The 17,393-nt window shown below is 38.5% G+C and overlaps 2 protein-coding genes across 2 annotated transcripts in view; one reads left to right on the top strand and one right to left on the bottom strand.

Annotated features, from left to right (window-relative positions):
* Nucleotides 1–17,393, top strand: part of LOC117146868 — a 42,732-nt gene that overhangs the window by 8,734 nt on the left and 16,605 nt on the right. The gene's annotated exons all lie outside the window — the stretch shown is intronic.
* Nucleotides 7,564–8,337, bottom strand: LOC117146872. Its single transcript, XM_033313462.1, has 2 exons — nt 8,132–8,337; nt 7,564–8,066 (listed from the first exon to the last, which is right to left on the bottom strand). The coding sequence occupies exons 1-2, from the start codon at nt 8,309–8,311 to the stop codon at nt 7,893–7,895; spliced, it is 354 nt and encodes a 117-aa protein (XP_033169353.1). The 5' UTR covers nt 8,312–8,337; the 3' UTR covers nt 7,564–7,892.

The raw sequence follows: 17,393 nt of genomic DNA, 5'->3' as shown, positions 1-17,393 counted from the left end.
CTACATATCAAGCATACGCCTCGTGGACATTAAACATATCAAGGGTAGCGGATATCAGCCGTATTAGCTACTAACAAAACATATTTATATTTAACAAAACTACTTTAATTCCATTAAAGTTGCATTTACCTTTAAACAATTTATTTTAAATTGAAGCAGAAACTTGAAATTAAATTCACCTTTTCCAAAGGGAAGGCAACTTTTTCAGTAAAAGTGTAGAGAGAAAGGCGCAAATGTCCTGCGTTATGGGCCCAAAAATTTGCAGTTCGCTTTTGTTCCGCCGAGTGCATTGAAAATCTCTCTGGTTGCCGTCAGTCTATTGCTTTTACCCAAATCCCTTCATCGTCCTTTTGCTCCTTTAACATCCGCTGCATCCCATTGTCCACTTTCTCCATTGCCTGCCAGCTAAACGAATTTTATGACTAGGCTTCCGGTTCCCTCAATTCTTTTTTTTTGTTTTTTTTTTAACAAACTTTTGAGAGGGGCGGAAATAAAGAATTGAAAGAAACTAGTTTTAAATTGTATTATGCACAGCTTAGTGCTACTTAGCTAACTCGGAAAATTATATAAAAAGATTAAAAGACACATTTGAAAAGCAATATTGTTATAATAAAAGTATAAAATTGTGGTATAAAGTTAATAAGATGAATAAATAAATTTAAAGAAAGGAAAACCAAAATTGTTGTTATTAAAAACTATACAGCTTGGTTATATAGCCCGTGACTTTCTTGATAATTATAAAAGAAAAAGTTTCGAAATTGCAAAGATTGTATATTTCAGGTTTAATGGCTCGAAAGTTTGAGCATTATTCTTTTTTATGGCTTAAGAATTTATAACTATCGCCGATAGGAGACTCACTTCTCAGTTGCTCCCCCAGGTGGACCAGCACTCCTATTTTATTGCCCCTGGGATCATTACACCACAGGGGGGCGAGCTAAAAATTGGCAAAATATATTGAGTGCCTTGTGGAAGCATCTGCGGTCTGTTCGGATGATTTATGGACTGCATATAGCTCATTCAGGTCAAAGAAGAGGTCACAGGAGCGGTGGGTGCAACGCTGAAGCCCAAAAAAGAACAAAAACAAAAAAAAAAGAGGGAGCATTTTCCAGGAAGGCAACGTGAAAGGAAGTGACCGACAGGCAGCCAGGAAAATGGCACACAAAAAATTGGAGTCAAGCAACAATATTTTCACTGCATCCTCAATGCAGGCAAAATGCTCCACCAGTGTGTGTGTGTGTGTGTGTGCTTGTCGCATAACTAAGGCTTTAAAACTTGCAAATATGAAACGCCTACATTTTGATATATATTATTCCAAGTATAGGTAGGTCCTTGTTCGTAATCTCAGCTGTCGGGGTAACTTTGGTGCAATTTTCAGGCGATTATACATAATTCAGATGTGCACGAATACACACACTCATGATGGCCGCGATGGCGAGGTCCGGTTTCCGTTTCCTGTCCGCTGGCGTTTCCATTATGATTTCTATTATTCGCAAGCTCGGCACAAAAATTGCGCTGAAAATGAAATGAAATAAAGATTCAGCTTAGGAGCAATGACGCTGACTTTGGGGATGATGATGATGATAATGATGATGATGACGGTGATGCCAGGACATTGGGGACCCGCACATCTGGAGTATTTATGGGCGCGGTGTGTGTATGCGAGGCCATAAAGCGCACATGGCCCCCAGGAGTAAGTGGTCAGCTCGGAACCTCGCCAGCTCGGAACCTCGCCAGCTCGGAACTTCGGTTGCTGGCAACCTCGGAAAATAACGAAATAGAGGAGCAGTCTGACAGGTGACGAGAGCTTAAGGATATGGGTGATGGGCGGTGGATGGTGGTTGGTGGTTGGTGGGTGGTGTTTTGGTGGGCAGTGGTTGGCCCGTAACCTTCCTTAACTGACTGCGAGCAGCCACTACGGTTATGAAGATTCGCAAAGGGATCCCCGCACCCGCTGGCTGTCAATTAATGACCCATTTGGCCAGCCAAGGGTTAAGGGCTGCACTCGCTGGCTTGGTGGATGTTTCTATTTCAGGAATTGCTTCTTCTATTTTTTTCCACCCATTCAACGTGCTCAAACACACACAAACACACACACACGCAAGCTGGGGAAAGAAGCTGAGAGTCAAGCGGTCCAGAAATTGGTATACCCATTATTTTAGTTGCCTTAGCTTTTAGCTATAAGCAAATACTAAAAAATATATGTACAGATAAACTGGCAAAACGTTTGATTAATAAAACTAGATTAAATGGTACATTTGTCCCAGGAAAAGTTCGAAAAAGTGCGAAAAAGTGCTGGCATATAAAGAATGAAATTACTGCTCACTGGATAGTTGGGATTGCGTTGGAGTTTTTGCCCTCTGACCTGCCTGGGGCTGCACTTCTGAGTCGTGTGCCACAAGTGTCAAAAAGTGTGCGCACTCCAAGCTTTTCCAGGGGGCGCCTTGCTCTTTGTTCGAGTTCCCCTTTCTTTTTTTCTTCTTTTTTTGATTTTTGCTTTACCCGTGACCAGGACACTAGTCAGCACTTGTCCGCCTCCTTAACAGGACTCTTCAGTGGCAAAGTGTCGAAGTGAGCAGGGAGAATGTTACAGGTTACAGATGAAATGATCAACTTGACGCACCTCTTTGGCTAGCAATTAGGATATCTACGGAAAATATAAATATGTTCTTAAGAAATTAGTGAATTTTAAATGTTAAATTAAATCTTGTGCTGGCACACGATTATTCAATCTATTTGCTGTGCAAGCAAAAGTGTTTTGCAAATGCTAGCATTTTACTACGTTTTAATCACCTCAAATGTCGAAAGTTAAATGTGCGCAATTTAAATGCTGAAGCAGCAGAAAATAACCATTATAATCTAAACAACAGTTTGATTTTACATACTTTGTGGCTTCTCTGATTTAAGCCGTAAAATTCAGCACCAAGGAAACCACCGAGCAGTGAGCAACTGCAATTTCGTCTGCCTTTCTTCAATTTGAGGAATCTCAAGGCGAAATGCTCAGTGAATTTTCTGCCCGTGTGCTTGTGTGTGTGTGCGCCCCTGTGTGTGTGTGTATGGTTGAGGTCCTGAACCGCCAGAGGCTCCTCCCCCTTTTTTCCAACCACGCCTCTGTTTGCCTTTTCCTTTTCAACTCCCCTCGCTCTCTAATTGAATATGCATATTTAGCTGTCAGTTATTTTGATTGCGTAACAAACCGAAATGAAACGAAATATGAAGCCCCAAAGAGGCAAACAGTCTGTCCAAGGCCTTAAAAACACGACCTAAAACGGGCCGACCTTCAGTCCGCCCAGCTACCCAAATATCCCAAAAATAACATCAGTCGTCTAAACGCTTTGCATTTGAGTGGCTTGACGACAAATCATTGTCATCATCTTCAGCAGCGTCATTATCATTATCGTTGGTCGAATTTCAATATTTCGGCGATGCAGTCATCAATAACCACAAATGCACTGTGACAAAAAACCGATGAAAAATGTGTAAAATAACACAAATGTAAACAAATTTGTTTCATAACCACAAAAGAGTTCCTCCTTCAAATTTCGTATTTTAAAAGCCCAAGTTTGTTAGGTATTTTTAAGAAATCGAATTGATTTGTTTTTTTCTGGTTAAGTCGCCATAAAAGGTTCGATAACAATAACTCTCCTGGCATATGTCAATTAACATGGATAATTGAGCATTTCTGTAGCATACATTTCGGAGCACCAGACAATTGACAGTTGATAATGCATTTTAATTGCGGGAATATGAATGGATTGCCAGATGTCCACTGCGTGTTGATGGCGACAGGATGGCGAAGGATGGATAGCATGACTATGCGCACGCAAATCCATTTCATTTTCCATGGGGTGTCGCATTGGAGACAACTAATTATGGTAAGTCAGGTGAATGGAAAACTAATTGAGATATTAGCAGTTAATTGAATCGCAACATAGAGTGGTGCTCATTTTTTATATTCTCATGATGGTAATTCAATAAAATATCCAAACATTTTGCCGCACAGCCGTTATTATTCTTTAATCGACTCGCTGTAATTTCCCTTTTATTTACTTAGCAAGCTCATCTATCCAAATCGCATTGTGTCCACCACGTTCGAAGGACCGACAGTTAATTGAAATGGCAATTTCCCGTTTTCTTCCCATTTTCACCCGCGCTCAAGTTTTCCACCACTTGTTGTTTTCATTTTGGTTGCCGTTTGCTGTAATTATAATTGGCAATTTGCGAATTCAATTGACTACAATAATGCCGGCTACCACCGAAAAATCGCTATCAATAATGCAACGAGAATTGAATTGCGTATTTATTCAATTAGAGAGCGGATGCGAACTAAAGAAACACAATCGCACATAGAAAACCCGTATAGAATCATCCAGTGAAACGAAGCCATCAACGGATACTGCATCCTTTGCGATTGGCAATAAAATTGTAATTTCATGCAATTAATTTAAATAAAAGTGTTGGCAACAAACAGCAAGCCGGATAGCTAGCCATCTTATTACTTTATTGCCACTTGAGTGTCGAAAGTAAAGATTTGCTCCTGAGTGGGGAAAAGTGTAGCAATTTTGTTGGCATTTAAGCCCTAAACGCCCCAATGGAACTTCTCGAGTAATCAACTTAGAAGACATATCTTCGCCAGAGCCCTGAGAATTCAATTATTGTGGCATATCGGTTCGGGATTTTTGCAACAAAATTGTTGGCTTTGTTTGTAACTACGGTTATCTGCCGTATTGCATTGGTAGTTATTACGAATTGATTAAGATGATTGGATTGCAGCGATTGGAGTGGGAAAGTGATTAAATTACAACTCTGTTGGGGGCAACAATATTGCGTTTTTTATACTATAGTCTCGAAATGTGTATTATTATTTATAGATATTATTTAAGCTGTTGCTTAATAATAATATACCATAGATAACGCCAAGAAATTACAATGAAATGTATCTTTAATGCCTCCCATTGAAAGCATTATTTGTTGCTGCGCTTAGGACCAAGAAATTATCGGCTCAAATAACTTTGGCCACAATAAGTACGTGTAAGTACAAAAGTCACGAGTGTAACACCTTTGGGCCGAACCCTTTAATCCGGTTAGAGCCAGCTACATGCACATGCATACATCATAAATAATTGAGTTATCCTTCGATGTTTTTACCTCGCTCCTTTCTCTTTTTCTGGCTTTCCCTCCTTTCTGTTCTTCTTTTTTTTGTTGTTTTTTCCTTTTTGGTTGGACAACATGACAAATTTATCCTAAAGTTAATTCCCTCACTCAGAACAGAAGCCCCTGCGCCTGTGGCTGCTGACCCCTTTGCCCTGTCTCATGAACTTTGGCCTGTCAGTACGATGGCGGGCACAAAAATAGCGCTTATCTTTGTCTTCTTTTTTTGGGCATCCAAATAACTGAGCATCTTTGTACGACAATTAATTTAAAAGTAGAATTTTTCACTTTGCTATTATTTAATTTGTAAAATGTGTAAGCTAATTAAATTATTGCCTCGTAATTAATGGTGCTGCACATAAAAAATTCTGCATTAAACTAATTCAAAGCCTTTGGCTTTTATATTGTAAAAAAACCTTTGCCACTTATATTGCAAAAAAGAGTTGCGGCTTATATTTAGTGCAATTTTTTGTCGTCTGCTGTACTTTATTTGTGTCTGTTGGGATGTTGTTCATTTTGTTGGCCACGTCCTCGACTGGGCGCAATTCGTATACATATTGATGAATATGTATAAATAAATTTCTATTGATTTTTCATTATTTATATTTAATAATAAATAAAGCAAACAGCTGTCCTCTCGCTCGCTCCGCTGCGATTGCACGACTGGCTTTTTTCCGAAAGTGTTGACACACCTAAGTTTGAAATTGAGTCGTTGGAGCCATTGATTGAGTTGCTTTTTTATATGTATATATATATATATATATATATATATATGTACATATATATTCTTCTTTTTTTTGGGGATACACACGGCTTACACAAAATTTCCGCCTTGTTGCGCAGCTCAGCAACATTTTAAATTCCCCCCACAGGATTTTGTGAGCTTTACCGACATCTTTTCTTTTTTTTTTTTTCTATTTTGTATACCACCAGCGTGTTTGCGCTAAAAATAATTAAATTCAATTGCAATTCAGTTATCGTGCGACAGCCATAAAATAAAAAAAACGCTGAACAAATTGTGATAGAAAATTCAAAATGTCTACTCCTCCCATCGCCCATTTTCCGTTCTTATTATTTTTTTTTTGTGGCGAGTAGGGAAAATATTGAAAATTTATTTATAGCCAAATACGCTACGCTGCACCTGTGTGTGTATGCGTCCTGTCAACAAGTCCAAGTGTGTGTGTATGCGTGTCTGCACACAACAAATCCTCGCCGGTGCTCGAGTGTGCGCCTGTGTGTGTGCATAGTCGGGTGTAAAAATGATTGAGTGTTTGAACTGAACTTTTGTGTCGTTGCCATCGTCGTCATCAGTGGCGGTGGCATAGGGAAGTGGTGGCGGGAAGGCGGGGGAAAACCACCCACCGCCATTCAGCATCAGCATCCCTCAAACAAAAATCCCCTTCAGGTACATTACATATATATTCTGAATAATGTGACAAACTGCAATAAATTGTTTGAATTCGATATGAGATACTCGGCTAAATATTAACACATAGCTAAATATAGCTAAATAAAGAATTGTTTTGAGGATGTCTTGCACTTCGCATTTTTGTTAAATTTTCGTCAAAAATTTGGAAAAAAAATGGCAAAAATTAGAATTCCCATTTTTAAACACAGCTTAATTGCAAATTTAAATACGAACCGAACGGTATATAACAATACATATTCCGAAAACTATTTTCATAGTTGTTGCCAAAAAAACCGATTATATTATGACGGAAATTCGTCATAACGGCGTTTGACAAAAATTCGAAATATACAATGGGGATTTTCATCATAACTTGGTTAAAAATTGTCGTATAGATACGAAAACAACTGTCTTGAGCAGCTAATTACCAGTGCTAACGATCCTTATCACTTTTTAAAGAATTTAGGAAAATTAATTTTTCGGTCAATTTTTGAATTTTTTGTAAGGGGTAACATAATCAAAATTTGCGAAAAATGCCAAAAAAAATAGAATTTGCATTTTTGAACACAGTTTGATTAGAAATTGAATTACGAGCTCAACGAGGTATAACATTCCATATTCAGGCTATTATTATTAAAGTTGTGTCCAAAAAACTGATTATTTAATGAATGAAATTCAGAAACACGGCTTTTGCAAAAAACGTGTTAATTACAAACGGAATTTTCGTCATATCTTCGCTGAAAATTGTGTTATAGATGTAAGAATAACTGTTTTGAGCAGCTAATTACCAATGCTAACGATCCCTATCACTTTTTGAAGAATTTAGGAAAATCAATTTTTGGGTAAATTTTCGCATTTTTTGTAAGGGGTAACATCATCAAAATTTGCGAAAAATGACGAAAAAATAGAATTTGCATTTTTGAACACAGTTTGATTGGAAATTTAATTACGAACTCAACGATATATAACATTCCAAATTTGGACAATTATTTTTATGGTTGTGGAAGAAATTTGCGAAGGCTTGGCTAAAAATTGTCATATACATTAAGGGTATTTCAACTGCGACTCACTTTTGCTATATATTTAATCGCTTTTATTGTTATCTCTGTTGGTGTGTTTGATTTGCTCGTTTTTACGTGTCAAAGTCAATGTAACCTCGTGAGCACTGAGAGACAATATTAAAACTTTTCAATCAGGTAAAAAAAAATAAAGAAAACGGAGGGTACATATTTTAGAAATTAGACATTTCACTTGCATAAAAAAAAAACGCAAATTCGGTTTTTTGTTTTGCATTGCGTTGCGTTATTTATGTAGAATGCCACTTTCTTAAGGGTATTTAACGACCCCATATTTCCACGGTATCCTTGATGCCGTAACCTCGTTCCGAAGTGAACTTAATAGTTGCTCCTTTGGATCCAGGACCTCCACTGACCAATACAGCAGTTGCTCCGTGACTCTTCTTTTTGTCGGTAATCTTAATTGCCGTAATGGTCAGCGCATTTAGGTTGTCCTGTTAAATGGAAAATGTGTATGAAATTAAATTTTAAATAGATGCCTTGCATTATTCACACACACCGACTGCTTGAATACGTATTTTTTGGTCTGCACCAGACCAACGAAAAACGCCTTCGAAACGGTATCCTTGGCCAATTTGTAATCGTTTTCACCAACTTCGCCCCACAGGTAGTCATTTGCGGCGAATGTTGGCAAAACGAATGCGGCTAGCGCAAATAAAATAATTGTGGTATATTTCATTGTATTTGATAACTATTTCGCTATGACAAAACACTTTCAACTGATTTGGAAAACAATTCGGTCCCAGTTTATATTGCGAAGCCCGATATCTACAAGTACTTACTTAATTAAAAAATGATATTACGTTCAACATCTTAATCAGTTAAGTCTCTTTATCTTCTCCCAGTTGTCTATTTCGATTTTCATTCAATAGCGCGTTACTCACTTTTTTATTTAACCACCTGGGGTCGTGTGTTGATAATCAAAACGTTTTTTTAATCGAATATATCTGGAATTTTCGCTATTTAAAAATTGTTTCCTATTTTTATATGTAGTGCATAGATAATAGCTCAATTTCAATATAATCGTAACCTATATGATTTTTTTATGGTGAAAGTTTGATAAACATTTGATATTTTATTGTGTATCCAATATTATATTATAGATCGTGGTTTCTTTCAGTGCATTTCTGGCTATGGTTTTAAATTGTATTTAAGGTGGCTTCGACTCCAGCGGCTTTATCTACTTTAGCTGCCACTTCTTCTTTATCTGCTACCGCTTTTGTTGTTGTTACACAGGAAAATTACCAGCGACAAGCGTCGACCTTGGGCGAGGGGGGTGGGGGTGGCTGCGGGGGAGGATGGAAAAGGAAGGAAGGTGGGAGGCTGTGGACGGGGGCGGGAAAAGTCTAAGGGGGCAGTGTCAACAGTTTTCCCTGCGGCTGAACGAGCTGCCGACGGGCATGTTTGTTTGTATGCACTTCAATAAAAATTTAGCATACGCTTCACTTCACTTCACTTGCCACACGCACCGTCGCCACACACACACACACACAAAGACACACACAGGTGTACCGAGGGGGTCAATGAAATAGTACATTTATCGGTAGGTTAAAGAATTTATATACATTTCATACTTAATTTTGTATAATTTGACTAGCATACTTAATGTTACATTGTAAAAAGAAATGTTAAAGTGCATATACTTTAAAATACATATGTAATGTTAGCATTTAATAATATTTGTTATATTTACAAGCAAATTACATTATTTATTATTTAAGCTTATTTTCTTGCATAAACAAAAAATTGAATTTATCAGTAGTACTATTAACTTTCCCGCAACTGGGCAAATACACACCTGTAACGCCCCCTGGCGGCAGGTACATGAAAACATTGCTTTGTATCATTTCCCCTTGGCAAAGCATTTTTCGATTATATGTTGCCTTTGCTTTTTGGCTCGTTTTTCAATCTAAATGTCAGCACATGTGCGCGTGTGTGTCAAAATGGCTGCCAGCTGTGCGTGCGTGCGTTAGTATGTGTGTGGCTGTGGGTGTGGGTGTACAAGTGTGCAAGGCTGCGTGTGTGTGTGTATGTGTGTGAGTGCGCGTGTCGTGGCAAATTACTCGAGTGAAGTGCGCACTTCAAGAATGAAATTGCCAGAGCAACCGACACGGCTCCCAAAAAAACAAAACTTCATCCTTGCCAGCCTCCTTTATCCGGCCACGCCCACCGCCTCCCATCGCCGTTTTTCCCCAGCTGAAAAACTCCGGAAAAGCGCGTGCATGTGTGTGTGTGTGCGAGAGCGAATTTCCTTTCTAATTTGCTTAACGCAACTTGCTCAAGTCTTGTTACGTTATTGTTCATCCATTCAGTGCCAGCCAGCTGCAACTGCTTGCTCAACCTCTTGTGAAATGGAAAACACAACATATGAACCTCGAAATACCCATTAAAAGGGACTGAAGTTATATTGGGCTTAAACGTTATCAGAGTTTTCTTCGAATTCATTACCGTGTTGAAAAAAATACCTTACTGCTTAATAGTTAACTTTAAAAATATTGTTATAGCTACTTCAGTGCTAGGCAACCCCTTGCTACCTATTAACATTTGACTCTTAACGTGTGCATGTAAAAATGCGAAATGGAAACTTTGAAGTTGAAAATTAAGGAAGCATAACAACAATTTATTTCAAAACGAACATTAAGAGGCAAGCGAAAAAGGACTCATCTAAAATTATTTGCAGCTGTCACAACTGTGGCTACAATTTTTAACTTTTGGCCCAGCACAATCCGTCGTATACTTGATATTTACTTTCCCCTTTTTCGATTCATTTGTCAGCTGGTGTGTGCCATTTTATTTTATTTCTACTCTGGCCTTTATAAGTTGGACTTACCATCCTATTAGCTAATTGTCAGGCAGTCGAATGAAGCGAGCCCACTTAGTCCACACATTTAATATGCATTTTCAACCATTTTGGGGGACATCAAAGGCAAGCAACTCGAAGGCCGGAGCTTAGGCGACCTGCTTATCCTGGCTGCCATTCCTTTTCGCCTTTCTCGCTTACTTCCGGCCGCAGGAAGTGGAGGAAGTCAAGGTCCTCATCCGCATTTACATAGCCAGTAATGCGATACGCTACCAATTGATGGACTATGTTTTATGCATGGCTATTTTACAGGAAACTGCGTAATTTATACGCCAATGTTTTATTAATCATTTTCTGAGGAAATCAGTTTAAAAATAACCATTTCAATTAATTAGTCTCCTGGTTATGGGCCCCATAACCAGGAGAGTGTATTGAGTAAATAAATTAAGCCTGATATTTATATACATTTTAATTAATAACACAATTTTGTTTTTATCTTTTTAGGTAAGGATACCATATAACAATTTCAATATTTCACTTTGACGCTGTTTAATTGTAAGTGATTTAAAATTACCTTATATTTGCTTTACGTTTAAGAGCTAACATATTTTCTTAATTATATTGAACTATAACAAATATGTATCATTCCCAATTGGACTGTATTATCCAATGCAAATATAGTTTTCACATTATTGCGCCACCGTTTAATTAATCATTATGAAGCGATGTGAAAAGAGCTATTTAAATTAATTAGTTTTATGGCTAAGGGTCACATGCTGAATATAAATTACACACACATCCCATATTTTACAACCAAATGGCGTTTAATTAAGTTTTTAAGCCGGCGAATCGAACTAAAGTCGCAGTGAAATATTGTAATAAATTCGTCTGGCTGATTGTTTGTTCGGGTAAATTTAATCAATAAATAAAATGTAAATTTCTCCACGATTCGCAAAGTAATTTTCTGCCTTCGCCATTATTTTCGTTGTATTCTTCTTATTTTTTTGTTTTTTTTGTTTTTGGTTTCCTGGCCTAGCGGCTGTTGACCTTGCTCGGTTTCTTTTTGGTGGGGTCAACCGCATCAGAAAGCAAATAAAATAAATGCCCAGAAGAAGAAAAACCGAAGAAAAGTTGGGCTGTGCGGCAAGAAAAGGCCGGGAATTCAAGTCACGACATTCGCACCTGGGGCGAATGGCGTTTAAAATTCAGAAAAAAGGTCAACAAATGCCCAGGTAACTGGCTCGGTCAGCTACGCAATAACGCAGAATATATATGTATATATATATATATAGGCATATTTCTATACAGTTATCTTCGAATAATTACGTACAGTGCGCGACAAGAAAGTAGTGCTCCAGTCGGCTATTATGTTAAGGTGTCTAAAAGTATGCAATGCAAGTGTAATAAATGCTTTTTGAAAAGAAATCGCTGTGCTACTGGACTTGAAATGCATTGTTGCATACTTTTAGACTTCTTTTTTTTTTTAATTATAAACATTTTGTGATAATTTTACAGCCGTAAAACGCACTTTCTGCGTACAGCTTCTGTATGCTCGCTTGTAAATCGACCATTCAAGAAGTCTCGCTTCAATTACTTTGAGTTCTGCAAACCTTTTTAGTCGTTCACATTTTTTCTTTTTGTTATTTTGTTCCTCTTTTTGCCTTTTGTATTGTGCCACTTTCTCCGGCTTCTGCTTACCGTCCTTCCATATTTTGCAGTTACCCTTGTTGCCGTATTTTCAAATGAAAGGTGACGCCGTATATTTGAATTTTGAATGGGGAGTGCTGATGGATGTGGGTGAGAGGAGGAGGAGAGGAGGAGGTGAGGAGGTCCTGGCGGGTGGGCAGCGTCACCCGGGCATTATATCCTGCTATACGGCGTCAGTTTTTATTAAAAAACTCATTATATCTCGCTCAGCAGGACGAAACGGTCTATGATGCTGGCGCTTTTGACGCCGGGGAGCATTAACATTTATTTAAGTTTTTTGCACAATAATCATGCTCAATTTACTTGACACAAACTATTGCTTAACTTAAGTTTACAAAGTATAATTTGCAGTTTAGATGCGGTTTTAATTAATTTATCTTCATTATTAGCTGTTTGAGGTGGGGCTTGCGAAAGTCGATTACCCATGAAGATTTCTCATTTCTCAATAGCTTCGTTTTATTTTCTCACCTAATTTCCCCTAGTTTCTTTGAATTTCCGCTGCGAAGTTAATTTTCCGTCGGATTGTACTGTTAAGTTGCCTTCGAGTGCCAACGAATTTCCCATATTAAATTTCCTCGGCTTCAGCGTTAAGATTTTCCAGCCGGAAAAAGCGTTGTTAGCCATCTCAGTCATCTATTTTTAGTGCTGTACAATTTTTTGTTTGCCATTTCTCCTTAAGTAATTTGTTTTCTCCTCGCCACGTTTTCAAGGGTATTTGTGTGTGTGTGTATATTTACTTTCTTCCACGGGTAAAAATCCAACAGAGTGTAAAACGAAAAATGAAAACTATTTTGCGACACAATCCTTCCGGTTCCTTCGCCCACTTTGCGATGGGGAAAGTTTTAATTTTAGCCTGGCCAAAGGGGGGAGGGGGGCTGCGAAAATAAATAGTGCGAGTGTGGTGGGGGAAAACTTTTCAATAAACTATCGCATCGCACACATGCCACACATCCGCTTGCCATCTGCTGCCAACTGTTGAGTTATTTTGTATATTGTTAGAGCAATCCGCTCTATATATCCTTTTTTCTTTCTTTTTGCAACCATTCTGCCGGCTTTTCTTCATTTCTCTCCAGTCCTATCACCCCTTTCTCAGTTCGCCATTGATAAGCTGCGAATGCCTCGAACGCCATTTGCCAGTAGATTTGTTCACTCCAAAGCTTGCTGGACTATTTGTTTGCTCGGGAGAAAAGTTAGTGGACTTACAGTGGGGCCTGACTATAAACTATATTTTTTACATAAAAAAATAATAATTTTTGTAGATTCACTTCTTGCCTTTTACGCAGAAATGAAATGCATTTTTAAGTTGATTTTCATAAATTATTCATATGTTGCCGCTTCAAAGTAATTCCTTAAATGTTCTTAAGTTTCTTTCATCACTTACTATTGCTAACTTTAACTTGTTGTTGGAGCACTTGCCTTTCTTCGTTTGTTATTTGTTTTTCGCATGGCTTTTCACCCTGCGCCTTCTGTCGCTCCCTGTCTTACTATAAAAGTTAAATTGCAATTTCGAAAAAGTATTTAATATGACAGTTGCGCCAGGAGGGGCAAAGCAGGAAAACTCGGGAAAGTGCGATAAGGACGGGGGAGGGGGGTGTGAACGGGTGAAGGAAGTATTGGTTGCGTCAGGAGGGAAAAAGAAAAGTAACGATGAAAACAAGAACTGGCAGCAGCCTCTGCAGAAAATCTCGGCTTCGGTATGCTGTCAACGCAGTTGTTGCAGTTTTCCCAGTGAATTTCCACTCGTTTGGTTTTGCTTCGCCCCCCCTCTGTCGCCACTCTGTTTTGGGGACAGTGAAAATCGCTTAAGCAACAAAAACCTGACAACGCATCCAGTTTTGCTAAATGTCACTGCCAACCATTTTGACGACCAAAAGACTTGTGCTAATCGCATCAGGGGCGACAATTGAAGATGATTAAATGGCCGGGTGAGCGGAAAACTCACAGGTGTGGATAATGTTTCAACCTTCTAAGCTGTTCATTTTATTCGACTTCACCCTAAATTTACCGAGCAATTAGCAGAAGGGATAATTTGACTAATGGCCAAAGGAAACAGGAACTCGGGCAGTCAAGAATAACCATTTCCTTTATTAAGGACTTTAAGAACTAAAGTATACAGATTTAAGAAGCGTAAATTTATACGCATATTTTAAAGTGAAAATACATATATACATATATATATTGATATACCCAACATAATATTCATTTTGGAAAAGCTTTTAACCTCTATGCTCCAGAAATCGGTGCGAAATCCTCGTGGGATTATGAGCCTATGGATTTATTCAAGGCCCAATCGACCCTAGAGAAATCTCCAATCCCATTCTCATATACACAAAGCTAATGCATAGAGTAAGACCTTCGAGACGAGTAGATGGATCCTTGTCCTTGACCTTGGCCCCGATGGCGTATACGCAATTTATGGAAAAATATGTGAAAACAAAAATGAGCTCAGAGCGCATGTAAATGATATTTGCCATCCGATGCGGAAAAAATTCATGGGCGACAATCGACAAAGAAAATATTCGATGGCTGGAATTTGTCAGTAAAATTTGTGAATGCTCATAAATATTCTAATAAATTAAGCGAAAATATTGTCGAAAAAGCCGCAGATGCCATAATGAAATATTGCCAGAAAATGTGTTCCAAAAATCAGCAGCCAAGGCCAATTTCGTATCCGTCAGATATGCATACGAATATGTACATATGTATTCGTTCCCACACGTATATATGTATATAAAGCAGCCAAAATTGGGTTCAATAAAATGAGAGAACCTCACGCATTTTACGACAAAAGAATGAATCTAAATCTTGGCCATAAAAAAAGGGCAACATGAAACCAAATGTAAATCGAAACCAATGTCAGAAGAGGCACGTTCCGATTTCAAAATGAAGAGTTTTCGAATGCGATGGAATTAAATTTGGGCTGTCGTTTCGTTTCATTTCATTTGCCCCCACACTTCGTGTGTATTTTTAGTCAAGGTATTTGGGCGTTTAATGAACTGAGTGGCTTTAAACGCCATTTATATGTTAAGCATATTCCTGATTCATTTTAAGCGGGCCTTTTAAGTCGAAGGCTTTATTGCCTGCTTTAATATTGTCGAAATTACATTATAATTATATTTTTGGTTTCGTGTCTAAGTGGTGTGTTATTATATAGAATAAAACTTGTGCTGGCAACGCCCACAAAGTTGCCACAAAACGATAAACAATTCAAATTGAATTTCGCCGACTAAATGATGGCCAAAAGCGAACAGGTTAGTTAAGGTCGAGGGTTAAGAGAAATGAAAATAAAATGTGAAATAATCAAAGCGCATGTGATTTGCATAATTTGTAATGTGGAATTTCCGCTCACATGGCTCTCATTTCCTGTTACACACTCACCGCCCACTTTTCCCCACTCCTTTTTCCATCGCTTCCCAGCCAGATTTCCCGGCAGCTCTTCCATTCCGCTTGGATAACTGTTTAATATGCATAAACTTCACTGGCAAATGTGGGCGGCGGTGGGCGGTGGGTGTGCCATACCCCAACGCCGAAAAGGGAGATTTTCGGATGGTGTATCCTTCCGTTCGGTTAGCAAGCCAAAATCTGCCTTCGGGGAAATTTTTGGAGGGTGAGTTGTGTGTTGTTTTGGCCTAATTGGTTGCCGCTACTCAGCGACGAACTTTATCTACCAGTTTTGTTACCATCTTTCTGCTTTAAAACACTCATCGCTCACTTTTCATTTTTTGTTCTTCGCTCTGTTCCGCCAAAGTTTTCGCCTTTTTGCCATTTTTATGGGATTTATTTTATTTGCTTTATGGCGCAAAACTTTAAAAGGCTAATTGGGCGTGTCTTTATGGGTTCCGATTTCAACATAAATCGAGTAGTTTTCTCTCGGCTAATGAAGGGTATCTCCTCTTATTGATCAGCTCTTTGGGTTGATATTATTTAAAAAAAATGTCAACAAAGTTGGAAAACATTCTCGATTTTTACTGTGCCGGCTTTTGTCGATTTTGTGCAATAATTCTGGTAAATTTTCTACATAAAAATGATTTTTTCCAAGGTTATTAGTAAATTCTTGGAAAATTTGCGATTTATTTACTGTTATTTTCAAGCTTTGTCTGCTACAAAAAAAAAAGTCGAAGAGAAAAATTCTGTTTGTCTACATTTATTCAATTTAAATTTCGTCCTTCGATAAATTCATTTGGCTTGGAAATATTGTCAATGGCTTATCTAACCGACTTTTTGCCAGCTTTTAATGTCGTTCCCATTTTCCCAACATCGGCAGAAAAGTTTCCCATATATCACTCGTTAAACATCCCTTTGGTGCCCGCATAAAACTTTTCGCATCGCACACTTTCCGTTTTATATTCAAACTGTTTTATTTCGACCTGATTTTTACACATGAATTAGTAAAAAACACTCATTATAACCTTCGTCCCCTTTGCATGTCTACATTTTGCAGTTTTATTTCGGTCTTCTTTTTGTGTGTGTGTGTATGTTTTTTTTTGCAGTTTGGCGTCCTTGTTGTGGCTTAGTTCTCATGGCGGCCTCCGGTGCGTATGAGCAATGTGAAATGTAAGCCAGTTTGCGGCACATTTGCATATATGGCAAAGGGTTTTTCCAACGCGCGCGAAGGAAGCTAATTTGCATTCGAGGGTCCCTGTAAACCAGACAGACATTGATGTGTGTGTGTTGTGTGTGTGTGTGTGAGTGTGGGTGTATGTGTGTGCGTGAGTGAAGAATGGGTAGGGAGGCGATGGTTTTGGATGGTGCGATTATATCCTGGCCGCCTTTTGTGGTTGAGTTTTCACTGGCTTTTCTTTTTCGACGCTTTTTATGGGAAATACTTTGTGCGGCCGCAGCCGTATTTCGTATTTTATGTTATTTACCAGTGCTTTGCATACTTTGGGGCGTCTTTAAAGTTGCATTTTGAATACGTTTTAAATGCCCCTTTGTGTGTGTGTTCGGTGGCATCATAAAATGTTTTTGAGTTTTGTATTTTTGGGGCCAAAGGCTTGCGGTTTTTACGGTCCCCTGGAAACCTTTTTTGGTTTTTTGTGTTCTTGTTATTTTGAAGAGAGCACTCTCTTGTCCCTTTGGTTTTCGGCGTGTGTGCAATTAAAAAAGGGTTTACTTGCCTTTTTGCTCATTTCATTTGCATATACCGCCCAGCTTTTCCCTTCGGCGGCAGCTGCGTCAAATTGATTTCCAACCTTGGCAAAATCCCCTCGACGGTCGGCAGTCGCATTATGAAATCAAATATTCAGAATTTCCC

This window comes from Drosophila mauritiana, chromosome X (genome assembly GCF_004382145.1).
Source record: "Drosophila mauritiana strain mau12 chromosome X, ASM438214v1, whole genome shotgun sequence".
Classification (NCBI taxonomy): domain Eukaryota; kingdom Metazoa; phylum Arthropoda; class Insecta; order Diptera; family Drosophilidae; genus Drosophila; species Drosophila mauritiana.
Note: the sequence above shows the minus strand (reverse complement) of the source record. Positions and strands in the feature narration are given on the sequence as shown.